Source organism: Triplophysa rosa, linkage group LG14 (genome assembly GCF_024868665.1).
Source record: "Triplophysa rosa linkage group LG14, Trosa_1v2, whole genome shotgun sequence".
In the NCBI taxonomy this organism is placed as follows: domain Eukaryota; kingdom Metazoa; phylum Chordata; class Actinopteri; order Cypriniformes; family Nemacheilidae; genus Triplophysa; species Triplophysa rosa.
The window spans coordinates 8,170,149-8,191,210 of record NC_079903.1 but is presented as its reverse complement, the minus strand read 5'-3'; the positions used below and the strand labels follow the sequence as shown (position 1 = coordinate 8,191,210).

At 38.5% G+C, this 21,062-nt stretch overlaps 3 protein-coding genes across 3 annotated transcripts; 2 read left to right on the top strand and 1 right to left on the bottom strand.

Moving 5' to 3' along the window:
* Positions 1 to 191: 191 nt before the first annotated feature.
* Positions 192 to 10,015, top strand: slc37a4a (solute carrier family 37 member 4a). The gene is made up of 9 exons (XM_057352006.1): positions 192 to 388; positions 1,172 to 1,310; positions 2,219 to 2,451; positions 3,528 to 3,771; positions 7,775 to 7,933; positions 8,376 to 8,461; positions 9,011 to 9,124; positions 9,209 to 9,347; positions 9,491 to 10,015. Exons 1-9 carry the CDS (start codon positions 362 to 364, stop codon positions 9,655 to 9,657), a joined length of 1,308 nt encoding a protein of 435 aa, XP_057207989.1. The 5' UTR covers positions 192 to 361; the 3' UTR covers positions 9,658 to 10,015.
* A 113-nt stretch (positions 10,016 to 10,128) lies between these two features.
* On the bottom strand, positions 10,129 to 12,145 carry trappc4 (trafficking protein particle complex subunit 4). Its single transcript, XM_057352008.1, has 5 exons — positions 11,896 to 12,145; positions 11,615 to 11,789; positions 11,057 to 11,160; positions 10,828 to 10,954; positions 10,129 to 10,747 (listed from the first exon to the last, which is right to left on the bottom strand). The coding sequence occupies exons 1-5, from the start codon at positions 12,068 to 12,070 to the stop codon at positions 10,669 to 10,671; spliced, it is 660 nt and encodes a 219-aa protein (XP_057207991.1). The 5' UTR covers positions 12,071 to 12,145; the 3' UTR covers positions 10,129 to 10,668.
* A 96-nt stretch (positions 12,146 to 12,241) lies between these two features.
* Positions 12,242 to 21,001, top strand: sgcg (sarcoglycan, gamma). The gene is made up of 8 exons (XM_057352007.1): positions 12,242 to 14,002; positions 16,460 to 16,654; positions 16,780 to 16,881; positions 17,135 to 17,222; positions 17,714 to 17,833; positions 18,085 to 18,157; positions 19,667 to 19,790; positions 19,913 to 21,001. Exons 1-8 carry the CDS (start codon positions 13,877 to 13,879, stop codon positions 20,087 to 20,089), a joined length of 1,005 nt encoding a protein of 334 aa, XP_057207990.1. The 5' UTR covers positions 12,242 to 13,876; the 3' UTR covers positions 20,090 to 21,001.
* Positions 21,002 to 21,062: the final 61 nt, after the last annotated feature.

Below are 21,062 nucleotides of genomic sequence, written 5' to 3'. Positions count from 1 at the left end.
GTCTTTAAGTGTAAATCTCCGATCTCATACACTGACTAGAGGACGCGCTCAGTGCACTAAACTTGGTTTATTAGGAGTGGTGATACCTCGAGCGAGAATTTTTGTGGTTTGGAACTTTGGATGTTCGTACAATCAAACAATCGTACAATCCTTTTCGTTGTTATACGCAAATCCATCCGGTAGGTGGCAGAATAGGACCGCGGTATATTTCAAACACCCTGACATTGACTGTAGTTCAGTGTTTTACATTTACAGCATCTAGACGAGGAGGACCACGTGGAAATTACGAGCAGCATCAATATTTACCAAGCACCGTGTGTGAAATCGACATGGTTGAGACGTGGATGAAATAATAAAGGAAATGCTTGCTGGAATAGACATCCGAGAGGTAACTTCTTGTTCACGGAAGTAGGCACGTTGTCATTGCACAAAACCTGCATTATACTGCAATCTGTTTGAACAAATTCTTCAACGTAGTGTACAGATAGCCCGAATCAAGGCGTGATGTCGACTTTTCAAGTTAGGAAATACATGATGTGTTTCTGATGGCGCTGCCACGTCTGCGAAACTGCGGCGCAGACCAAACCGTGTATGACATCGAATTATCTCGTGAACGATTCGACAGATTTAATACACTTTTCTGCTTTAACTGGGCTGAGCAATAACACCGCAAAACCGTGTCACTGAGGTCTGCAGATACAAATACAGGACCACAAACATTTTGTTGAAATACGCAGTGATTCGTAGAGCTACAGCGCCTCCTGTGGTTAAACCGCTAAACTGCCACATATAGAGACCCTCGTGTCAATCATTAAACTCCTCTGATCACTGGATCTTCAGTAACACAACTTTAAGACCACAACAAAGTATGAAAAAAAAACAATAGATCTGCTGAACACGAAGCATCCGTGTGATGTTGTTTTCCTTGCTTTATATTAAAAACAACAGGTCAATAAAGTACATCACAATCTGTTCACTCGAAAGCTTTCGTTTGCTAAAGAACACTCCAAAGATCTCAGCCAGGTTGACCATTAACCCTACCATTGATTACAGCTTTTTTCTGACCCAGCTAGATCTGCACGTTTCATTTCAGATGCTCCGCTGAAGAAGAACCCTGCTGAATTGTGACTTACTTTTTATCCTTTTTTAAACCGTGCCAACCATGGCGAAGTCTGGATATGGCTACTACAGGGCTACTATCTTCCTTGCCATGTTTGTGGGCTACACGTTGTATTACTTCAACAGGAAGACGTTTTCTTTTGTCATGCCCTCTGTAATGCAGGAGATCACGCTGGATAAGGATGACCTGGGTGAGCGTGTGCAGTATTTTAAATAATCTGACAGACAAAGATTGTCTGTATTTAAAAGCAATATAAAGTTACATATTGTTTTTTATTCAAGTTGTTTTATTCCAACATATCTTCCAATAAGGAATGTCCATTTCTGCATGGTTCATAACATTCGTTTTTTTTTATCCCAATGTATAAGAAAAGAAAATCTGACACTTTGTTGATGTTTGCACTCTGTCTGTAGGGTTTATGATTGCACTTACACATGGTTTGGGTTCTTGTAATTGCACTTTCTCTGAGAAATTTATTTTTTGACATGACATAAATGCTCATAATAATACACTGAAAGTTGCTATTAGCAACTTTATAAATGTACAATATATGTATTATAAATGTAAATACTTTCCCACAAAAAGCACTAATTTTATAGAATAATCTTCAATTGTGGTGACTTTTATTATGCAAAAGCCACTTGTAAATTAATATTTAGGACTCATCTGTCCCACCATGTTTTTTTTCATTTGTTTTCTGAATTTAGACTTATCAGCACAGTGATTGAATTATTCTTGTGCACAAAGTCTACAGTCCTAGTTTCTTAAGTGATTTTAAAGGGATAGTTCACCTAAAAATGAAAATTCTGTCATCATTCACTCGCCCTTAAGTAATTCCAAACTTGTATAAATTTCTTTGTTCTGTTGAACACAAAGAAAGATATTTAGAAGAATGTTAGCAACTGAGATTTCTGGGGTAGTCAAAAAATGCCAGTCAAAGGTGCCCCAGAACTGTTTGTTTTCCTAAATTCTTCAAACAAAGACATTTATACAGGTTTGGAACAACTTGAGGATTCATTTTCATTTTTGGGTGGACTATCCCTTTAAATGACAGGCGCTCAGTCTAATGAAACGTTCTGTCATCTCTCTGCTCTGCAGGTCTTATCACTAGCAGTCAGTCACTGGCTTACGCCATCAGCAAATTTATAAGCGGTATTCTCTCTGACCAAATCAGTGCCCGTTGGCTTTTTTCCATCGGCCTCTTTGCGGTCGGTGGCATCAATGTGGTTTTCTCCTGGTCCTCCTCAGTGTCAGTGTTCGCAGGCCTGTGGTTTCTGAATGGGCTGGGTCAGGGTCTGGGCTGGCCACCATGTGCAAAAGTACTACGTAAGGTATGGATCCGTTCCTTCATCGACTTGCATTCTACTGTATATAGAAATACACAGATGTGATGTTTCAGCTGTCCAGTTGTCGTCTTTTCCGCATTTTTAAAGAAATTAAAGTGATAGTTCACCCAAAAATAAAAATTCTGTCATAATATACTCACCTTCGAGTTGTTCCAAATCTGTATAAGTTTCTTTGTTCTAATGAACACAAAGGAAGATATTTGGAAAAATGCTTATAACCAAACAGTTCTTGGGCCCCATTGACTACCATAGTAGGAAAAAAAATTGTTCCGTTGAACACAAAAGAAGATATTTTGAAAAATGTAGACAGTTATGTGGTGCTTTTGACTACCATTGTCATTTTCAATGGGGTCCAAGAACTGTTTGGTTACAAGCATTCTTCCAAATATCTTTCTCTGTGTTCAACCAAACAAAGACATTTATACAGGTTTGGAACTCTAGGATGAGTAAATGATGATCATTTTATTTTTGGGTGAACTGTCCCTTTAACAGTGTTGGGCAAGTTACTCTGAAAAAGTAATTAATTACTAGTTACTAAATACATATTCAATAGTGTAATTACATTACTGTACAAATTACTCTGTCTAAATGTATTTAATTGCTTATTACTAATTACTTTCTATATCCTATATCAACCTTGATTTGTTGAGTGATTCAAGGATAGACATGAAACGGCTCTTTTAATTCATTCAAATAAATAATATAAAACTGCATAAAGTAGTATTATTAACTGACCAAAGTATTACAGATGTGATTATTATACATTAAAGCACAAATTATAAAATTAGATTTTGAATTTTGATGTCAATTCCATTATTGCACACACATACAGTATATCATACAAAGTATTTAGTTTAATTACATCAGAAGTAACTGTAATTAAATTACAGAATTTTTGAGTAATCCCTTACTTTACCTTTTCAAGGGAAAGTAATTAAATTACAGTAACTAATCACGTAGTAACTAGTTACACCCAACACTGCCCTTTAACGTGTATATGATATATTGTTTCCTGTATATATTTACTATTATATTGTGGTATCTATTTTCTGTTTAAATAGTGGTTTGAGCCATCTCAGTTTGGCACCTGGTGGGCGGTGCTGTCCTGCAGTATGAATTTGGCAGGGGGTCTGGGGCCCATCATTGCCACAGTGATGGCTCAGAGCTACAGCTGGAGGTCCACGCTGTCCATCTCTGGCCTGACCTGTGTGATCACGTCCATCTTCTGTCTTCTGATTATCCGCAATGAGCCCAGCGAAGTGGGCCTGCCAAATATTGAGGCCGGTCCAAAGAAAGGCAAAGGAGGTATGATGTCATGGCTCTGCTTCCTTTAGTCATGTTTTTCTTGGTCCTGTAGCAGAGCCATGGCAAAGCCTTTGGTTATGTGTGGAGGGAAACATATTATTGTCCTTTTGACAATAATGTGCGTTCTCTCCAGTGTCTCGTCATTGGCCCCGCCCCTCTCGTTTCTTGTATTGTTTTCCTCTCGTGTCTTATGTTCCACACCTGCCCTCGCTCGTTATCCCTCGTTTGTCTTCCCTTTAAATACCCTCTTGTTTCTTTGTCTTGTGTTCGTGGATTATGTGTGTATGCTGGTGTTTTGTTTGCCTTCCCTGTCGTGTGCCTTTGACCATGTTTGCTATGTTGCCTGTGTCCCTTGTAAGTGTTTATACGTAGTGTCTCGTTTTTGATTTAGTTCAGTTTTTGCCCTCTCATGGGAAGTGTTTTGTTTTGAGTTCTTGTTCTGTTTCCGTGTCCTAGTTATTGTTCTGTTTTTGCACCCCATCGTGGGTTTTTGTTTTGTCTTTTGTATTTATTATTAAAGTCTTCTTTTGTTAACCCCGCCACTGCCTGCCTGCGCTTGGGTTCTTCTCCACGCTCATATCGTGACAGAATCCACGAACCATCTACGAACCCAGCAGGTATGGACAGTTCCCTGCGAGCCCGCCAGACCCGGTTATTGTTCGGGCTTCGCCAGGGTGATCGGGGGGTACTGGAGTTTGCCCGTACCTTCCTGGATGCGGCGGCAGTGACGGGGTTCGGTGAGAAGGATCTTACCGTAATTTTTAACAGCTGTCTCACCGAACCCCTCAAGCCCAGCGAGATGAGGATGCTGAGTCCCCTGTACTTTGGTGACATGCTCAGGTACGTGGTCAACCGGGACGGAACCATGGCCCACTATGCCATCCTGGGTATCCTCTCCGCTGGCTACTGTCCCGGAAGACCTCGTCCTGGCCACCGTGACCTTGGGGGACTCAGCTCCTCCATCCTCAAGCTCTGTCGTTCCGCCCACCTCCAGCTCCGCCGATCTATCTCCACCGTCCACGACCCTCCGTGGCAAGCGAGCAAGGAGGGCGTCCGGGGAAGTGTCTACAGACTCTTCCGGTGCGGAGCTAGCCACGCCCTCCACTGCTGCCTCGCAGCCGACCACAGGCCCTGCGGTTCGGTTGAAGAAGAAGAGGCAGCGGAGGGGGGCGCGGACTCCAACCCAGCCAGTGCAGCCGGCATCCAGTCCGGTGCAGCCGGCATCCAGTCCGGTGCAGCCGGCGTCCAGTCTTGTGTCCAGCCCGATGTCCAGTCTTATGTCCAGTCCTGTGTCCAGTCCTTTGTCCAGTCATGTGTCCAGCCCGGTGATCCAGCCGGCGTCCAGTCCGGTGCAGCCGGCGTCCAGTCCGGTGATCCAGCCGGCGTCCCAGCCGGTGATCCAGCCGGTGATCCAGCCGGCGTCCCAGCCGAGGATCCAGCCGGCGTCCCAGCCGAGGATCCAGCCGGCGATCCAGCCAGCGATCCAGCCGGTGTCCCAGCCGGTACAGCAGCCGGCCTTCCAGCCGGTGTCAAGCCCTGTCCAGCCGGCCTTCCAGCGGTGTCAAGCCCTGTCCAGCCGGCCTCCCAGCCGGTGATCCAGCCGGCGTCAAGCCCTGTCCAGCCGGCCTTCCAGCCGGCGTCAAGCCCTGTCCAGCCGGCCTTCCAGCCGGCATCAAGCCCTGTCCAGCCGGCCTTCCAGCCGGCATCAAGCCCTGTCCAGCCGGCGTCAAGCCCTGTCCAGCCGGCCTTCCAGCCGGCGTCAAGCCCTGTCCAGCCGGCCTTCCAGCCGGCGTCAAGGGACTGTCCCCCAGGACTCCTCCTAAGTCCCCCAGGACTCCGCGCCCTTGAGCGCAGCCGGGGACTAAGACTGTTCCCCCTTCTCCCCTCCCCCATGGACTGCCTCCCATGAGCCAGTGTTTGGCCCCTCCCCTGTTTGTTATTTTTATTGTCTCACTCCGATCCCATGGTTACCTTGTCTTGTCTGCCCCTGATTTTATTTTCTCTGTTCTGCCTTGTCTTGTCTGTCACCCAGTCTGCCTTGTCTCGTCTGTCTACCCCTTGGTGAGCACCTGGAGGTGCTCATTAAAGGGGGGGCTTCTGTCATGGCTCTGCTTCCTTTAGTCATGTTTTTCTTGGTCCTGTAGCAGAGCCATGGCAAAGCCTTTGGTTATGTGTGGAGGGAAACATATTATTGTCCTTTTGACAATAATGTGCGTTCTCTCCAGTGTCTCGTCATTGGCCCCGCCCCTCTCGTTTCTTGTATTGTTTTCCTCTCGTGTCTTATGTTCCACACCTGCCCTCGCTCGTTATCCCTCGTTTGTCTTCCCTTTAAATACCCTCTTGTTTCTTTGTCTTGTGTTCGTGGATTATGTGTGTATGCTGGTGTTTTGTTTGCCTTCCCTGTCGTGTGCCTTTGACCATGTTTGCTATGTTGCCTGTGTCCCTTGTAAGTGTTTATACGTAGTGTCTCGTTTTTGATTTATTTCAGTTTTTGCCCTCTCATGGAAAGTGTTTTGTTTTGAGTTCTTGTTCTGTTTCCGTGTCCTAGTTATTGTTCTGTTTTTTCACCCCATCGTGGGTTTTTGTTTTGTCTTTTGTATTTATTATTAAAGTCTTGTTTTGTTAACCCCGTCACTGCCTGCCTGCGCTTGGGTTCTTCTCCACGCTCATATCGTGACATATGATGCCATAAGTATTCATAGGTCATGTTAAAGAGGTCATATGTGACGGCTAAAACAAATATTATCATTTGTTTTAGATGTAATGCAATGTGTATACACACGATTCAAGGTTCAAAAACGCTGTATTTTCCTCATACCGTGCATGTTTGTATATCCTTTTGCCCCGCCTCTCTGCAAGCGTGTGATGGAAATGTAACGCCTCTTACCATATTTGGAACATCAGGTTCCAAAGCAATTGTACTGACAGGTACGCCCACCTTATTTGCGTATACTGTACATTTGGGAGGTCTTAGTCAAATCATACCACAAACTGATGTAGATTTGTGGGGGTGTGGTTACACGAGGCGTTTCAGGCAGGTCTGGGTGAGCATTCACTTTTAGATAGAATGCATCTTTTGTTCTGACACATACATTTTTTAAATTTTACGTGTCTAATACATGCATGGGCAACTTATAACACACCAAAGACACAGAAAAACACGTATTCGCGCCATATGACCCTTTTTTAAAAATAGTAAAAATCAAATGTTGTAATTACAATTAAGAATAAAATATTCTTGGTTTGTTGCATATGTGCATATTATTCATGTAATATAAGAAAAATATATAAGAAATATGTGATCATCTGTAAAATGACTTTGATGTTAACATAAGATATCACTTAATACACAAAGATACACTGAGAATTCTTTGACCATTTATTGTCATTTCAAACCTGTACGACTTTATTTTATCTTAAGAACACAAAAGAAGATATTTTGAAGAGTGTTAGTAACCAGACAACGTTGGTCCCCATTGACTTCCATTATATGGACACAAAACCACTGAGACATTTCTCAAAATATCTTCTTTTGTGTTTCACATAAGAAAGAGTCATATACAGGTTTTGAACTGGCAAACTATCCCTTTAAGAGAGGAGTCCTCTGTTCTGGTGTTGAAAGCTCACTTTTCACAGTCTCATCTGCCATTTTCATGTTGAATATTCTGATTTACTCAAACACCACATGGAATGGAATGGAAGTAAATGGAGTTGATTTTTATTCTGCATACTTGACACTAGGTTAGTGTAGTGTAGTGTTGTTGATCTAGGTCATTGCTGTTCTGTGAGGTTGTGAAAGTGTGCATCGGATAGAAAGTTTCTCCCCTGATTCTGTGATCTTTTGGACAGAGTGCATGGGGTGCGTGTTCATTCATGTGTTTTCTGTTGAAGGTCACTGCACTGAACTAATGGACTCTCCTGAGACAACATTGTTCTTTCATAGTCCTGTTTGTCCTCCGACAGATGTACAGATTCTGATCCATTATCTACCTCTGAATTTCAGGCTCCAGCAGAGATGAAAGCACATTCAAAGACTTCATCCTTTCTCCATATCTGTGGGTGTTATCATTGGGCTACCTGGTAGTGTTTGGGGTAAAGACTGCTTACACAGACTGGGGACAACTGTTCCTTATTCAGGACAAGGGCCAGTCAGCATTAATGGGTACTGAGCAAAATGCATTACAGAATTCTTATTACCCTCATTTTAAGTTTTAAATCCTTCTGTACAGTTTGTTTTTATAGTACTTAGACTTTAATCACAGTAAAAATGTAAAGGGATAGTTCACCCTAAAATGAAAATTCTGGCATCATTTACTCACCCTCAGATTGTTCCAAACTTGTATACATTTCTTTGTTCTGTTGCAACCAAAGGCAGATATTTGTAAGAATGTCAGTAACCAAACAAATCTCATGCCCCAATGACAATGAATGAGGCATTCTTCCAAATATCTTTCTCTGTGTTTAACAGAACAAAGACATTTATACAGGTTTGGAACAATCTGAGGGTGAGTAAATGATGACAGAATTCTCATTTTTGGGTGAACTGTCCCTTTAATTTCTCATTATATGACCCCTAAACTGTGTATTTCTGCTGATATCCACAGGTAGCTCTTTCATGAGCACTCTGGAGATCGGAGGACTGATGGGAAGTTTAGCGGCAGGATACCTATCAGACAGAGCCGTGGCAAAGGCAAATTTGTACCACTAATATCCATATATTTGAAATCCAGTTTTTCCATGCTACAAATCACAGTTACAATAACTACTTATACTATACTATAGTAATACATATTTTATGGTGTTTAATAACACAAGCATATCTATATGCAATGCTTATTAAAGTTATTAGGGCAGTTTCCCAGACACAGATTATTTTAAGGCAGGACTAGGCCCATGTTAAATTATAACATGCCTTATAAAAAACATTACTGGTGTGCATTTTGAGACAACACAATGGCACTAATGTTTTTTTAAGATATGTCAGTGCAAATTGTTTTCAGTTTGGACAGCTCTAACATTTATTTTAATCCCTGTCTGTGAAATGGCCCCATTATGAGTTATTACTTGTGCAATTGCTTTTGGAAGCATATTGACAGTGGTTTTGATGTGTTAAGTTGTGGTGGACACAACTGGTGAAAAATTCCCATAGACTTATATTGGGAGAACCCAAGCTGTATACTGTATATATAGGGTTAGGCTATAAGTTCAAATCTAGTTTATACATTTTGTTTATTCACAGCAAGGGCTGAGCTTATATGGAAACCCTCGACATGGTCTCTTGCTCTCCATGATGGCTGGAATGTGCATCTCCATGCATCTCTTCCGCACTACTGTCACGGCACACAGCTCAAATGTATGCTGTATTATCTGTCCTCACATTATTTTATCATGACAGCAATACCTGTGCTTTTAATATGCGGTTGTCATTGACGGACAGGTCTGGATTCTTTTGTTGGGGGCGGCGTTTGGCTTCTCTTCATATGGACCGATTGCTTTATTTGGAGTTCTTGCGAATGAGAGCGCACCATCAAACTACTGTGGAACCTCTCATGCCATTGTTGCCTTGATGGCAAACGGTAATATTATTTTTTATTTAAAAGCATAATTTATATAATCGTTTAATGCAAAAGACAATTTTTGCTGACTTAAATGCCTATTTCAGAATGTTTTTTGTACTCCTAAATTAAAAAACTAGTTTCTTTCCGTGTTTTCTTTTAAGTTGGCGGTTTCCTCTCAGGGTTGCCATTTGGCACCATTGCTAAACACTACGGCTGGAACAAGGCATTCTGGGTAGCCGAGATAACCTGCACAGTCACCACAGTTGGATATTTCCTGCTCCGGAATATTCGCACCAAGATGGGAAGCGTACAAAAGAAAGCTGACTAAAAGTTTATTTAAATGTATTTTAACTCGTTTTTTTTGTAAGGGTGCAGTCTGTAATTACAGAAAATTAGTGATTTTTTTCTATGGATTACCTTTGGTGTTTGTAAAATATATTCATATTCTTTTCACTAATAATAGATGAAAATATTGAAATAATATCAGCAACTTTTTGGGACTTTGCCTATGAAATGTTCATGAGGCTCTATGAGATATTTAGTCTCAAGACATTCCATTCAGAAAAGTGTTATTTATTTTGTATTACATTAAAACTGGAAGACAGTATTTTAAGTGGTTCTGATCATTAAAAGCTAACGTGGATGAATTTTATAATTACTTGTCTTTATAAAGACATTTTCTAGCTATTAACAGACTTCATCAGTTTTTAACTGGTCCTACCTCTATCTGCATTACATATGTATAATGTGACATATTTGTGGCAATATGTTACCACATGAATTTTAAATTGCACATTTAAATGAGTTTATATAAATAAAAACATTTAAATCACATTACGCTGTAATCATTTACATGTCCAGGATACGATTGCTCTATTTTACCAACATTTGAACTTGACCAACTTTGTTTTTGACCTAAACAAAGGAGACTAAAGTCCAAGGTACAGTGTACTTGAAAATACTCCAAACCACACGATTATATTCTGCTGACGGAAAGCAAATTATATGAAATTACTAAAGACACATTTGGACAGATTCCAGTAAACATAGCAAATAAACATGTCATGCTGTAGTCACATGGTGAGCCGCAATCTTAAAAAGCTTTGTACAAGAGCCTGTAGAAGAAACTTAAGTGGTGTCAATGTAGATTATATACAGGTTTATCAAGAATTTCATCTCATTACATGTTTGTATTGAACAGCTTTGAAAAGAGGCTGAAGGAAAGTCTTTTTTCTCTTCCTGTAAAGAAGAGTCCTAGTGCCAGCTCCACAATCATTTTAAAGACATGGCTGAACATCTAGAAATGCTGTCAGGTAAATATTCAATATGAAAATCCAGATCAGGAGCCTGGTCCAAATGTTCCAGCCTTCTCTGCTATTTCCAGGGCACTTTTTAGATTCTGGTCAAAAAGCTCACATCTGAAAAAATAAACGGTTATGTTTTATGCACAACATTTTGAAGTAACACTACGTGCAAAGCTCATGCAAATATTACATACCTGATAGGCATCTCTAAAGAGTAGAAAGGATTCTTGAGTGCAAAATCCGAGTAGATTTCATAAATCTTTCTTAATAGTCCATCGATACCAGTCTGCCGAGGGTCTGCCAATACAATGAACTTTATTCCTGCAAATAAATAAATAAATATGAAAATAAGAACCACTAGGAATTTATTCAGCCATCACAACCACATATAAAAAATATTAACTTTTTATACTAATATCATACCTGTGAGGGTCTGAAAGCAATGTAATTTAAACACATCAGTCTCCAACATCTCAATACCAGAGCTGCCAACCTCAGGTGATAACTGTGATCCAATAGCAAAAAGTCTTAAAGAGAAAGAAAGTAAACATCCAACAGATGTTTTTACCCAATATTTTTTACATTTTATTGTAATCACTGCTTATTGGCACTCACAAGTTTTTTTAAGTAATGTCATGAAAGTTTGGTTGGGTTTATTCATCAATTTCACGTGTTTTGTACTTTTGGGTGTTTTGTACTTTATAAAATGGAACTTCTAATTTTCATATTCATGTATCATAGCATTACTTAAATACTTTGATACAACAATTGTACATTCGTGAAGCATTATTCAAAACGTGTTAATAAGTGACTAATAAAAGTGTTACACTAATAAGTCATCAGCTCTTTTTGACGGCCGATCTGTTATCAGAGTATCGCGATACTTCGATGTCATCAGCCGATCGGTCTGCTCTGCGCATCGCCGCACGAAATCAAACATCTTTCATCGCTCTGATCCGATACTGATTCTCTAATACTCACGAGTGGAACATTGAAGCCAGCATGAGTTTCTCATTAGAGGTGAGTCGAGGTCGGCCGAATCTGATGGACACTGGATAGTTTGCAGGATCTTTAAGATACTCCAGTATCTCCTTCCCTTCCGCCGTGTATTTACCATTCACATCCACCCCGTTAATCGATAAAACGCCATGGCCCACTGCATACGAGAAACACGTCATATAATTCACAGAAACAAACAGGGGACTAATGTGAATGTTTCTCTAACCGTCCATTCACTTCACGAGAAGGCTAAACACACGCACCTCTGATGCCGTCCCGCTGTCCGAATGAAACAACTACCTTCTCATCGTGAATCTTTAACACTAAATCAAGAGGAAAGCTAAATGTTTTCTCCACTTCAGCCCGAGTGACATAATTATCGTACTGGTAGATGAGTCCACCAGCCTTATTGACAACAAACACACTGAAGATCGCCATATTTCCTGCTCCTACCGAACAGCTGACGCGTGCGGCAGAGTCATGTGATCTTGTCACGTGACTTTGTTACGTTTTTGTTATACCTTTAAAATGAATACAAACAGCAAACATCATACCATTCGCACAAATTGTACTTTTAATCGTTTTTTAAATGTAAAACTGTAATTTTAAATGTAGCTACTTAACTTGGTATTGAATAACGAATATCATGTGGTATTTGTAGTTTTTCTCAGCGCTTCTGAAGATGGACCAATTACTGTCGCGTGCGATACTATGAGGACTTTTTAATCATTGTTAAACTTATGTTTATGTTGTAGCATAATGGTTGTATGTTGTACTTGTCAATATTTGCAGTTAATAGCATGAAGATAATGCACAACATCCTATGCGCAGTTATATGAACTAGCATTAACCAATGAAGCGTTAAGTATAGGCTATAACGCAAAAAAACGCCCTTACTAAAAGTTACTGTAAAGTTCTCAGATAGGCCTATTGTTTGGAATTTTACATTGGTTCTCATTTGATGTATGTTTCTTTTAAAACAACATCATGTTGGTAAATACTCTGATATAAGATTATCTGGAGGATTTAAGACTACGGTTAAAAAGGCAGCATGGTATTACATTTTATTTATCACATAATACAATACAGTAAATGAACAGCTTGTGCCACACACATATTGATGCACATGAAACCTTAAGTCATTATTATGTGTTGTGTTTTGTTGTGATTGTGTTGAGTATATTTATTTAGTAGCTCACTTGTGTATTCATACAGTGATTGGCAGCTTTTCCCCTTGTTTTAAAATGAGCAGAATTTTCCATTAATGGAGGCACATACAGTTTTTTTATTATACAGCATATTGTATTTGTATCTCAGACTGCTGTTAACTGTGAATGGATGAGAGACAAAACCTGGCATTGTCTTTGCTGGCACAGGGAAAAGTCAGAGGTCAGACATTGATGGATGTGGTCAGCTGTCTGTTTTATCACTGCAGCCCCTGCCTAAACAGACAAAGAACCAGAACGTTCACTGAAAACGTTGATAAATCTGCAGTTCGTCATGTTACACAAAATTTGAAATACAGTGGGTAAAGCACAGATATAAAATTGAACACAGAAAATGCAATCTTATAATAATGTGATTTTTGCTTTTTAAATGTATAATATTACCACAATAAACTATATAATAATAATTATAGTATTTAAAACAATAGGTGTTATGGGGTATTGCTAGGGCATTAAGCCAGTTTTGACGTCAGTTTTCTTCCAATATGGAATCTAGTCCACTGCTTTCTGTGTTTATTTGTTTTATAACCATACTTATAAATCTTTTTAACTTACTGTTTAAACTATGTAAAAATAACAACACAAACCTCTGTGTCTAACAAACATCCCAAAGCCACGCCTCCTGGAACAGACACATTCATACTTCATCCTGTTTTAGAATGACCCGTCTTTATAAAGTGCTCGCTGTCATACAGAACATCAGATACTCAATAATTCAAGGCACCAACACTCACACGCTTATCAAGTGAGTCACATGCTTTCATGACAAACAAATGCAGAAAACGCCACCCAACCCTGTCCAATTTTCAGTCATTTTTTCCTTCTTCCCCTCCCTCAACCCGTCCCTCAGAGAGAAACAAAACAACCAGCTACTGCTGTTCATGTGTCTGGCTCTGAAGTCTTGGATTTGTGTAATGCTATCGAGAGGTATTGAAAACAGCGTGTGGTATGTGATATACAGCGAGGAAGTTAGGGGGTGACCATGGAGTTTAGTTGAAACTGATCCAGAATCAGATTTATGGAGGCAGCTGTTGAGGCTTTGACAGACAGGCGGGTCGGAGAACCAGCATTGCTGCGTAACAGAAGCAGATCTGAGCCACTGCTGCCTGCAGACGAGTGTGTCACATCACACTTCAACAGCAGGGTAAGTCACTTCTTATTTTACTCTCGATTGTTCAACAATTGTTTTCTCACGACTAATGTTTGTATGACCAGTAAATGTATTCATTTGTTATCTAAATGAATGGATTGTACAGGTATTAAGCTCTTTTTAATGTGGTAAAATGATGCATTCTTCATTTTGTCAAAATAACAATATCAGCCATTGGAATGAAGAGTCTCAGTTTGTGTTGCATCCTCATCAAAATACTAACTCTTTATTTAAAAAACTATTGCTGTTTTTCCTCTTTAAATGGGGTGCATATTACTGGGACCTATTTTTAGAGGGCCGGGGCATTACGGCGCACTGGAGTTATGCAGACGGCAAGATTAGAAGGAGTGGGAAAACTTCATACAGCATGTTGTGTTTGCCCACAGTTTCTCAGCACAGACTTTTATCTAAAGTCCTCAGTTTCTCATCTCAAAACAGTTGATCATCCAGCATCAGCAGTGCAATATTAAAATTATTTGACTCTCCTTCAATGTAAAAAAAGATTTTTAGATCGATAATAATAATAATAATATTTTAATATAATAATTGTTTATTAATTTAATATAGTAATGTTTATATAATAATTATTAATGAATTAATTTAGACTAGTATGAACTTCAAACTGGTTTCTCCTGAAATGTTATTATTCAATTGTTTGCATTTGATTGCAATTGAATATTTTATCAAAATATTGTTGTTGTTCTTGAATTTGTCACATTTAGCAAGTCCCTGTTTTGCAGTGTGTAGTTAATGTTATTATAATAATAATTAATTGATTTTTACCCTCCCCCTCAGAAAAGACCAACTTGGACTTTCATGGTTTTGGCTGGTTTAGAATGGTTTTGATTTTTCATGCTGGTTAGGTAGACCAGCCTAGCTATTGTTCAAGATGGTTAAGGTCCTGCATGTCCAACATGCTATGTTTTTTTGCGTTTTAAGTGTACCGTGTCGTTCCTAGGGTTGTGCCATGCAAACATTTCCGGAAGTTTCCTAATGTAGTCATTTCCAAACATATATTTTTTTACAACGTAAGTTCTCTTGATATATGATCAGGTCTAGTTTTGACTGCACGAGAGGTCTGGAATCGCTGTTAAAAAGTCAAACCCCAGTGGTTCGGAAACAGTGTACAGTGCACTGCTGTAATTTCTTCTCTTGGCAGCTTAGATGAAACTAGAAACAGTGAAAGAGCATCGGCAGGGTGAGTTAATGGAAAAAGATCCTGAGGGAAACAGAGGCTTATATTAGTCTGTCTCTGCGCAACTTGTGGAGTCAAGATGCTTGACTTTCTTTTAAAACTTTTATGATCTTCTGCATTCGCTGATATAATAAAAAGGTTTAATTACCGGCTGGTAATAAAGCTGTAGAAAGGATTAGGAAGAAATGGAAATTGGATCCTGAAGTCCAGAACCGAGGAATGTTTGGATGGGTTGCCATGGGGAGTTCAGTTTTGGAACAGATACTTGCAGGCTGCGTTTCAGTTTTTCCTTCATTTAATAATCCGCTTAGTAGGTGATGTAAAACGAATATGCACTATACTTAGTACTTTTCCAAAATCAAGTAAAATCCGAGTTTCTATGACATGGTCTCTGTCTCAGTTTGAGTCTATAGGATATTTTTGTCTGTTTTACCATCCAATCAGAAATGACTGTCTATAATATATTAGCACTCCTCTTCATAGCACAAACATTATGGAACAAGTTGCTGCTAAACAATTTAATGCCTATAATTCAAATCCTTAATCATAATTTTGACATTGCTTATGGCTGTCTCATGAAGCGAAAATGATAAATGCTTCTTTATTTGTGAAAGCTTTGGAAAAACGACTTCTTAACAAATAAATGTAAACATACCTGAAAAAGTTACAGCGAACAAATTGAATTGAACAAATTGAAATTTACTCAGCACTTTATTACACTTATGGCACTATAAGACTTTTTACATTATTCTGCATTGCCGCAAAGCAGCTGTGAAGTTAATACATTTAAGTACATATTAAAACACACTTAGATGGACCTTTTCTGAGCTGATTTTACATCATTTAGTCTCTGGTTTATAGAGAGTATCCAGTTTGCCGCAGAAGGAAATGAGCTGTGCTTCTCATCATCTCAGGCAATATAGATCATTGTATAAATTAGGGAATTAAAAGGTTGTATCTGTGGATTAATATTACATCATTAAAATTGCTGATTAAGCATATTGATTTGTTTAATAGTTTTCCTTCAAACACTCAAACACACACACCATACACTGTATGAGTAATGTGAAAATGTACGCTGAAATAAACTGGGAAAACAGTGCTTTTTATATTCAAAAATACTTTCTCCTATGCCAGTTTAAAGCCTAATTCACACTGATCCAACAAACACCAACGCTCTAAATTCTCATTGATATTGACCCAACAAATGTGTTTTTGTGTGTTTTAATTGTGCTTTTGATTGTGTTGGTTTGCAGATGGTCCGTGAACAATATATCACCACCACAGAGGAGTCTGGGCTCCTGGCTCCGGTCAATGAGTACATCTACATGATCGGGATCTATGGCTGGCGAAAGCGCTGCCTCTATCTGTTTATTCTCATTCTCCTCATCATCATGGTAGTGAACCTTGCTCTTATGATCTGGATCCTGCGAGTTATGTGGTTCAATTCGGTGAGCAAATACATTTTAGCAAGCTGTAATAGAAATAGAAATCCAAATTTAAATCTGTTCCTTTCAGTCTCAGTTGTGAGTAATGTATGAAGGCTGATCCTGAAACAGCTTTCTGTGTATTGCAGGAAGGCATGGGATACCTGCAGGTCAAAGAAGATGGACTCAGACTGGAGGGAGAATCGGAGTTTCTCTTTCCTCTCTATGCCCAGGAAATCGATTCCAGAGAGGTGGGAATAAATGCACACGCATACTGTACATTTTTATCTTTTCTGACATACGCATCATACTTAACTTCAAATGAAATGTCAAATGTCTCTATACTTAACTTTCAGAAAGTGTTGATTGTCAAACTGTATATTTCACAGTTTTATTTTAAATTTGTGCAATTTTTAAAACCCCGCTGTGTTGAATATACATGATGTGTAGAGGATTTTCACTCATGCAAAGTCAAAATGTCTGTTGTTGTTCTCTTGATAATAGGATTCAGCTCTTTTGGTGCACTCTTCTGAGAACGTCACTCTCAATGCTCGCAACGAAAATGGTGATGTAACAGGGAGTGTGTCTGTAGGTAAGAGATACCAAACATTTAGTCATTAATTCCTCAGCTGTATTATTATCATTCCTTAAATTTTATTCTATTTAAGTTTGAGTTGCACTAAACATAAACTTGGACTCAAAGTCGACATGAAGTGGCATTCACAACTCATTAAATTAATCTACTTTTTGTATTGTGACACAAAAGAAGGGAGGCAGACAAGACCGAACGTGACTTTGCAATAAAAATAGCGAAATAATTATTTAGCTACGGTTTAAGAATAAACAGCCTACATTTGAAAGAACCGAAAGGAATTGTATATCTGTAAGCTATGACTATATGACATTTTATAATCATAAATGACTTCATTAAACTATTGTCTTATTTTTAATTTATTCCAATGTCTATTATTGTACTGTGGGGTATACAAAATAACTGTATCATTTTCCCATCAGGAATCAGATTATTGTGCAGAATTGCTTTTGCCGTAAGTAAATTAGCAACCAAGTCATCTGTATTCTCAGGTCCAGGTCAGGCCAGCGTCTTCGGCCAACACTTTAACATCACCTCGAATCATGATGTAAATTTATTTTATGCTGATAGAAATGGAGCTGTTGTGGGAAAGGGAAGACTCCGTGTAACAGGTGAGTACACACAGGCCTTCTGTGCCCCAAAAAAACTCTAGCATTAAATATTCCGGTTAATGCAACCGTTACTTTTAAATCATGACAGTCATCTCATACAAAAATGCCCTATTGTTATAACCTTGTATATACCTTGTAATGCATTGTTAGACACTTTGAAAAAAAGCATGTGTAAAATTCGGTACATGTGACGACACTTTTAATGCGCAATATGTGCGTGTAATTTTAGGAATTTGTTATTGTGTGCACAGGTGCAGAAGGGGCGCTGTTTGAGCAGTCTGTTAGGACTCCTCTGGTCAAAGCAGTACTTAATAAAGAGTTAAGGTATGTGATATGTAAATCCGAACCGAACCTATGACAATGAGTTTGTAGATCCTACAGATAAGAACAGAAAGCAGGAGATGAAGTAATAATTGAATAAATAAACAGAGCTTATTTAATAATCTTACTTGCACTTTACATTTACATTTAGTCATTTAGCAGACGCTTTTATCCAAAGTGACTTACAGAGAGTTCACGGAGCAATAAGCGATATGTCATACAGGAGCAATAATACAATAGGTGCTAATACAAAGTTACTAGTTTCAACAAAAGCCAGACCACTACCTGCTGAGAGAAAGAGAGAGGGTTTTTTTCTCATTTGTCTGTCAATGCTCAGACAAACTTTAATGCTCATTCTGACTTTGTGTGACTAGAAACAGATTCAACACGTATTGTTATACAAGATAAATACAGGGGAAGATTACTGCTTCACAACATCTCGTGACACTATTAAGAACCTTGATATAGAGACCTTAGGAGACAAATATCTACTTGTGGAGACAGTAGCACCCAACATAAGCTTAAACAATAAACAAAAATAAAGAACGATAAAGTAATATGAAAATGAAAATATAAAAAATAGTAAAGGTTAGTGCAAGCCACAGAAAAAAATGAGACCATTAGAAATTTCTAGATATATTGTGTCCATTCCAGTCTACTTTCTTTTGAATTTCAACAAAATCAAACCTCAGGAGTGACATAAAGTCATCCAACAGCAATGTGAAAGACTGACAGCATGACAAGACACATGAAAACTGTGATAAAAATCCAGGTTATCACATAAAAAAGGAACTTTTCCTAAATACATGTAGAAATATTACTGTTGTATTGTTTAAAAGTGAATATGAACTTGTTTTTATTTGCAGTATTTGATGTCTGAAAAAAATACAGAGCATCTTCTGTTATTTTGAACTGTTTCTCCAGTTTTCATTTTCTGCAAATAAACAAATTTTTTTTAATTGGAAGAAATGTTGTTAGTAGTTCACAGAATGAAACAAAAATGATAATTTTACCTAAACACATACCCATAAATAGTAAATTCAGAAAAAAATTAAATGGTGCTATATAATAAATAAATAAATTGTACTCTCAGTCACACGCGCACACACTGTATATGTCTTCCATATAAGTAGTTTAGAGGATTTATGTAAATTTATTTATTTATTTTTGCCATTTTTGTGGTACTCGACTTGCAGCCACATCACAAAAACATCTGCATATTCTGTGGTTTATTTAGGGATTTCCTTTAAAGCGTTTTTGTATAAAATGTCAGCCAGTTAAAAAAGTAATGGATGTACTGAGTGTATTCTGTAACCAACTTTTATAGAAGTTACCAACAGGGCTTTAACAAGCTGTGGGCACAGTTTCTAATGATTCACATGACAGTCATCCATCCATTTTTTTTATTCAATACCTGTGTGAATTAAACCGCATTTAATTTAAGTTTTTATAGCCATCCTGTGGTCAAACAGTGCATTGCAATGTGCAATAACACATTCCTTTCGTTTCAAGACTGGAGTCTCCAACACGGTCTCTCAGCATGGATGCACCCAGAGGTGTTCATGTCAAAGCCTTGGCCGGTAATGTTGATGTGGCAGCACATTTTGATATTGTGTTACATTCATCTGCAGGCCTGGTAAGTAAACATATCAGATATTATAACTAATATAGCAACATTATAGGCTTATAAGCATAAATGTTTTTCTTAAGTACTAAATTATTAAGATGTACTTGATTATTTGCTCTGTGGTGTTTCAGCTGGTTCTGGATGCTCAATCTGTCCGTCTGCCCACGTTACCTGTGGGTGAAGCCAGAACTTCAGGCGAGTCTCAGGGAATGTATAACATGTTCGAGGTGTGCGTTTGCCCCAGTGGAAAGCTCTTTCTCTCTAGAGCGGGAGTCTCCTCTACATGTAGTGAACATCAGGACTGCTGAATGTGTGTCTGGCCAAAACATCTAAAGAACCAAGTCAGCCATAGTTTCAGGAGATGTTGTGCGATATCTTACTGGAAACAGTGTTTCTGGGCAAGGTAGAAAACTCCACAATTCAACACAGTGTACACTCTGTTGTTTATACGGTATATGGAACAAAGTGATTTTATAGTAGAGTTCTTTTAATAGGCTGGGCAGTAAAGGGGCTGGTCACCAGCTTACATCCTATGCAATATAATTTTAAGGTGCAATAAAAGTGTTTAATATATAGGCTAGTTGTTGTTAAAGAAACACAAAAGTCATTGTCATTTGTTTGTCAAAGATGACAACTGCTATGTGTTAGTGCCAAAACCAAAGGTGTATTTGAGTAACCATGTTCTGCATAATGAATTGGAGAAACATACATGACCATTTTGTAAATGACTGAATTTATAAAAGTTCTGTTATGCGCTTTTGAAATTTTAAATATGCATAATGATCTCTACATTTGGCATCTTTTAACTTTAATACCACGCAATCTTCATATTTCATACTTCATATTTGAAGAGGAGTACATACATGCTGTTTCTTTAAAAGCTCTTCAGTAAATGAAGAAGTTATAATTTAAATACCAAGCATGCATGATATAAAGTATATTTTGTTTTCCATATCCTAACTAAAATGCTTCAATGTTTTAAGAGCCAACGGAAATAATCACTACATTTAACACAATCATTTGTGTATTCAATAAATGGTTAAAAAAATGTTTTATTTCTGTAAAATCTGGAGGACCGGCTAATTCACAACAAACTTGTTTGTTTGCTTTGTTAGATCTTTGTTAAGTTGGGAACTAGTCTTCAAGATGTTGATGTTTGTTGAATCAGTTCGCCATTATAGCATTATTTCACCTCTGTACCTAAACCATTCAGCATTCACTGCAATACTGAAATTCATATATCTGGCACAATATTAACATATTTCAATAGCATTAAAAACA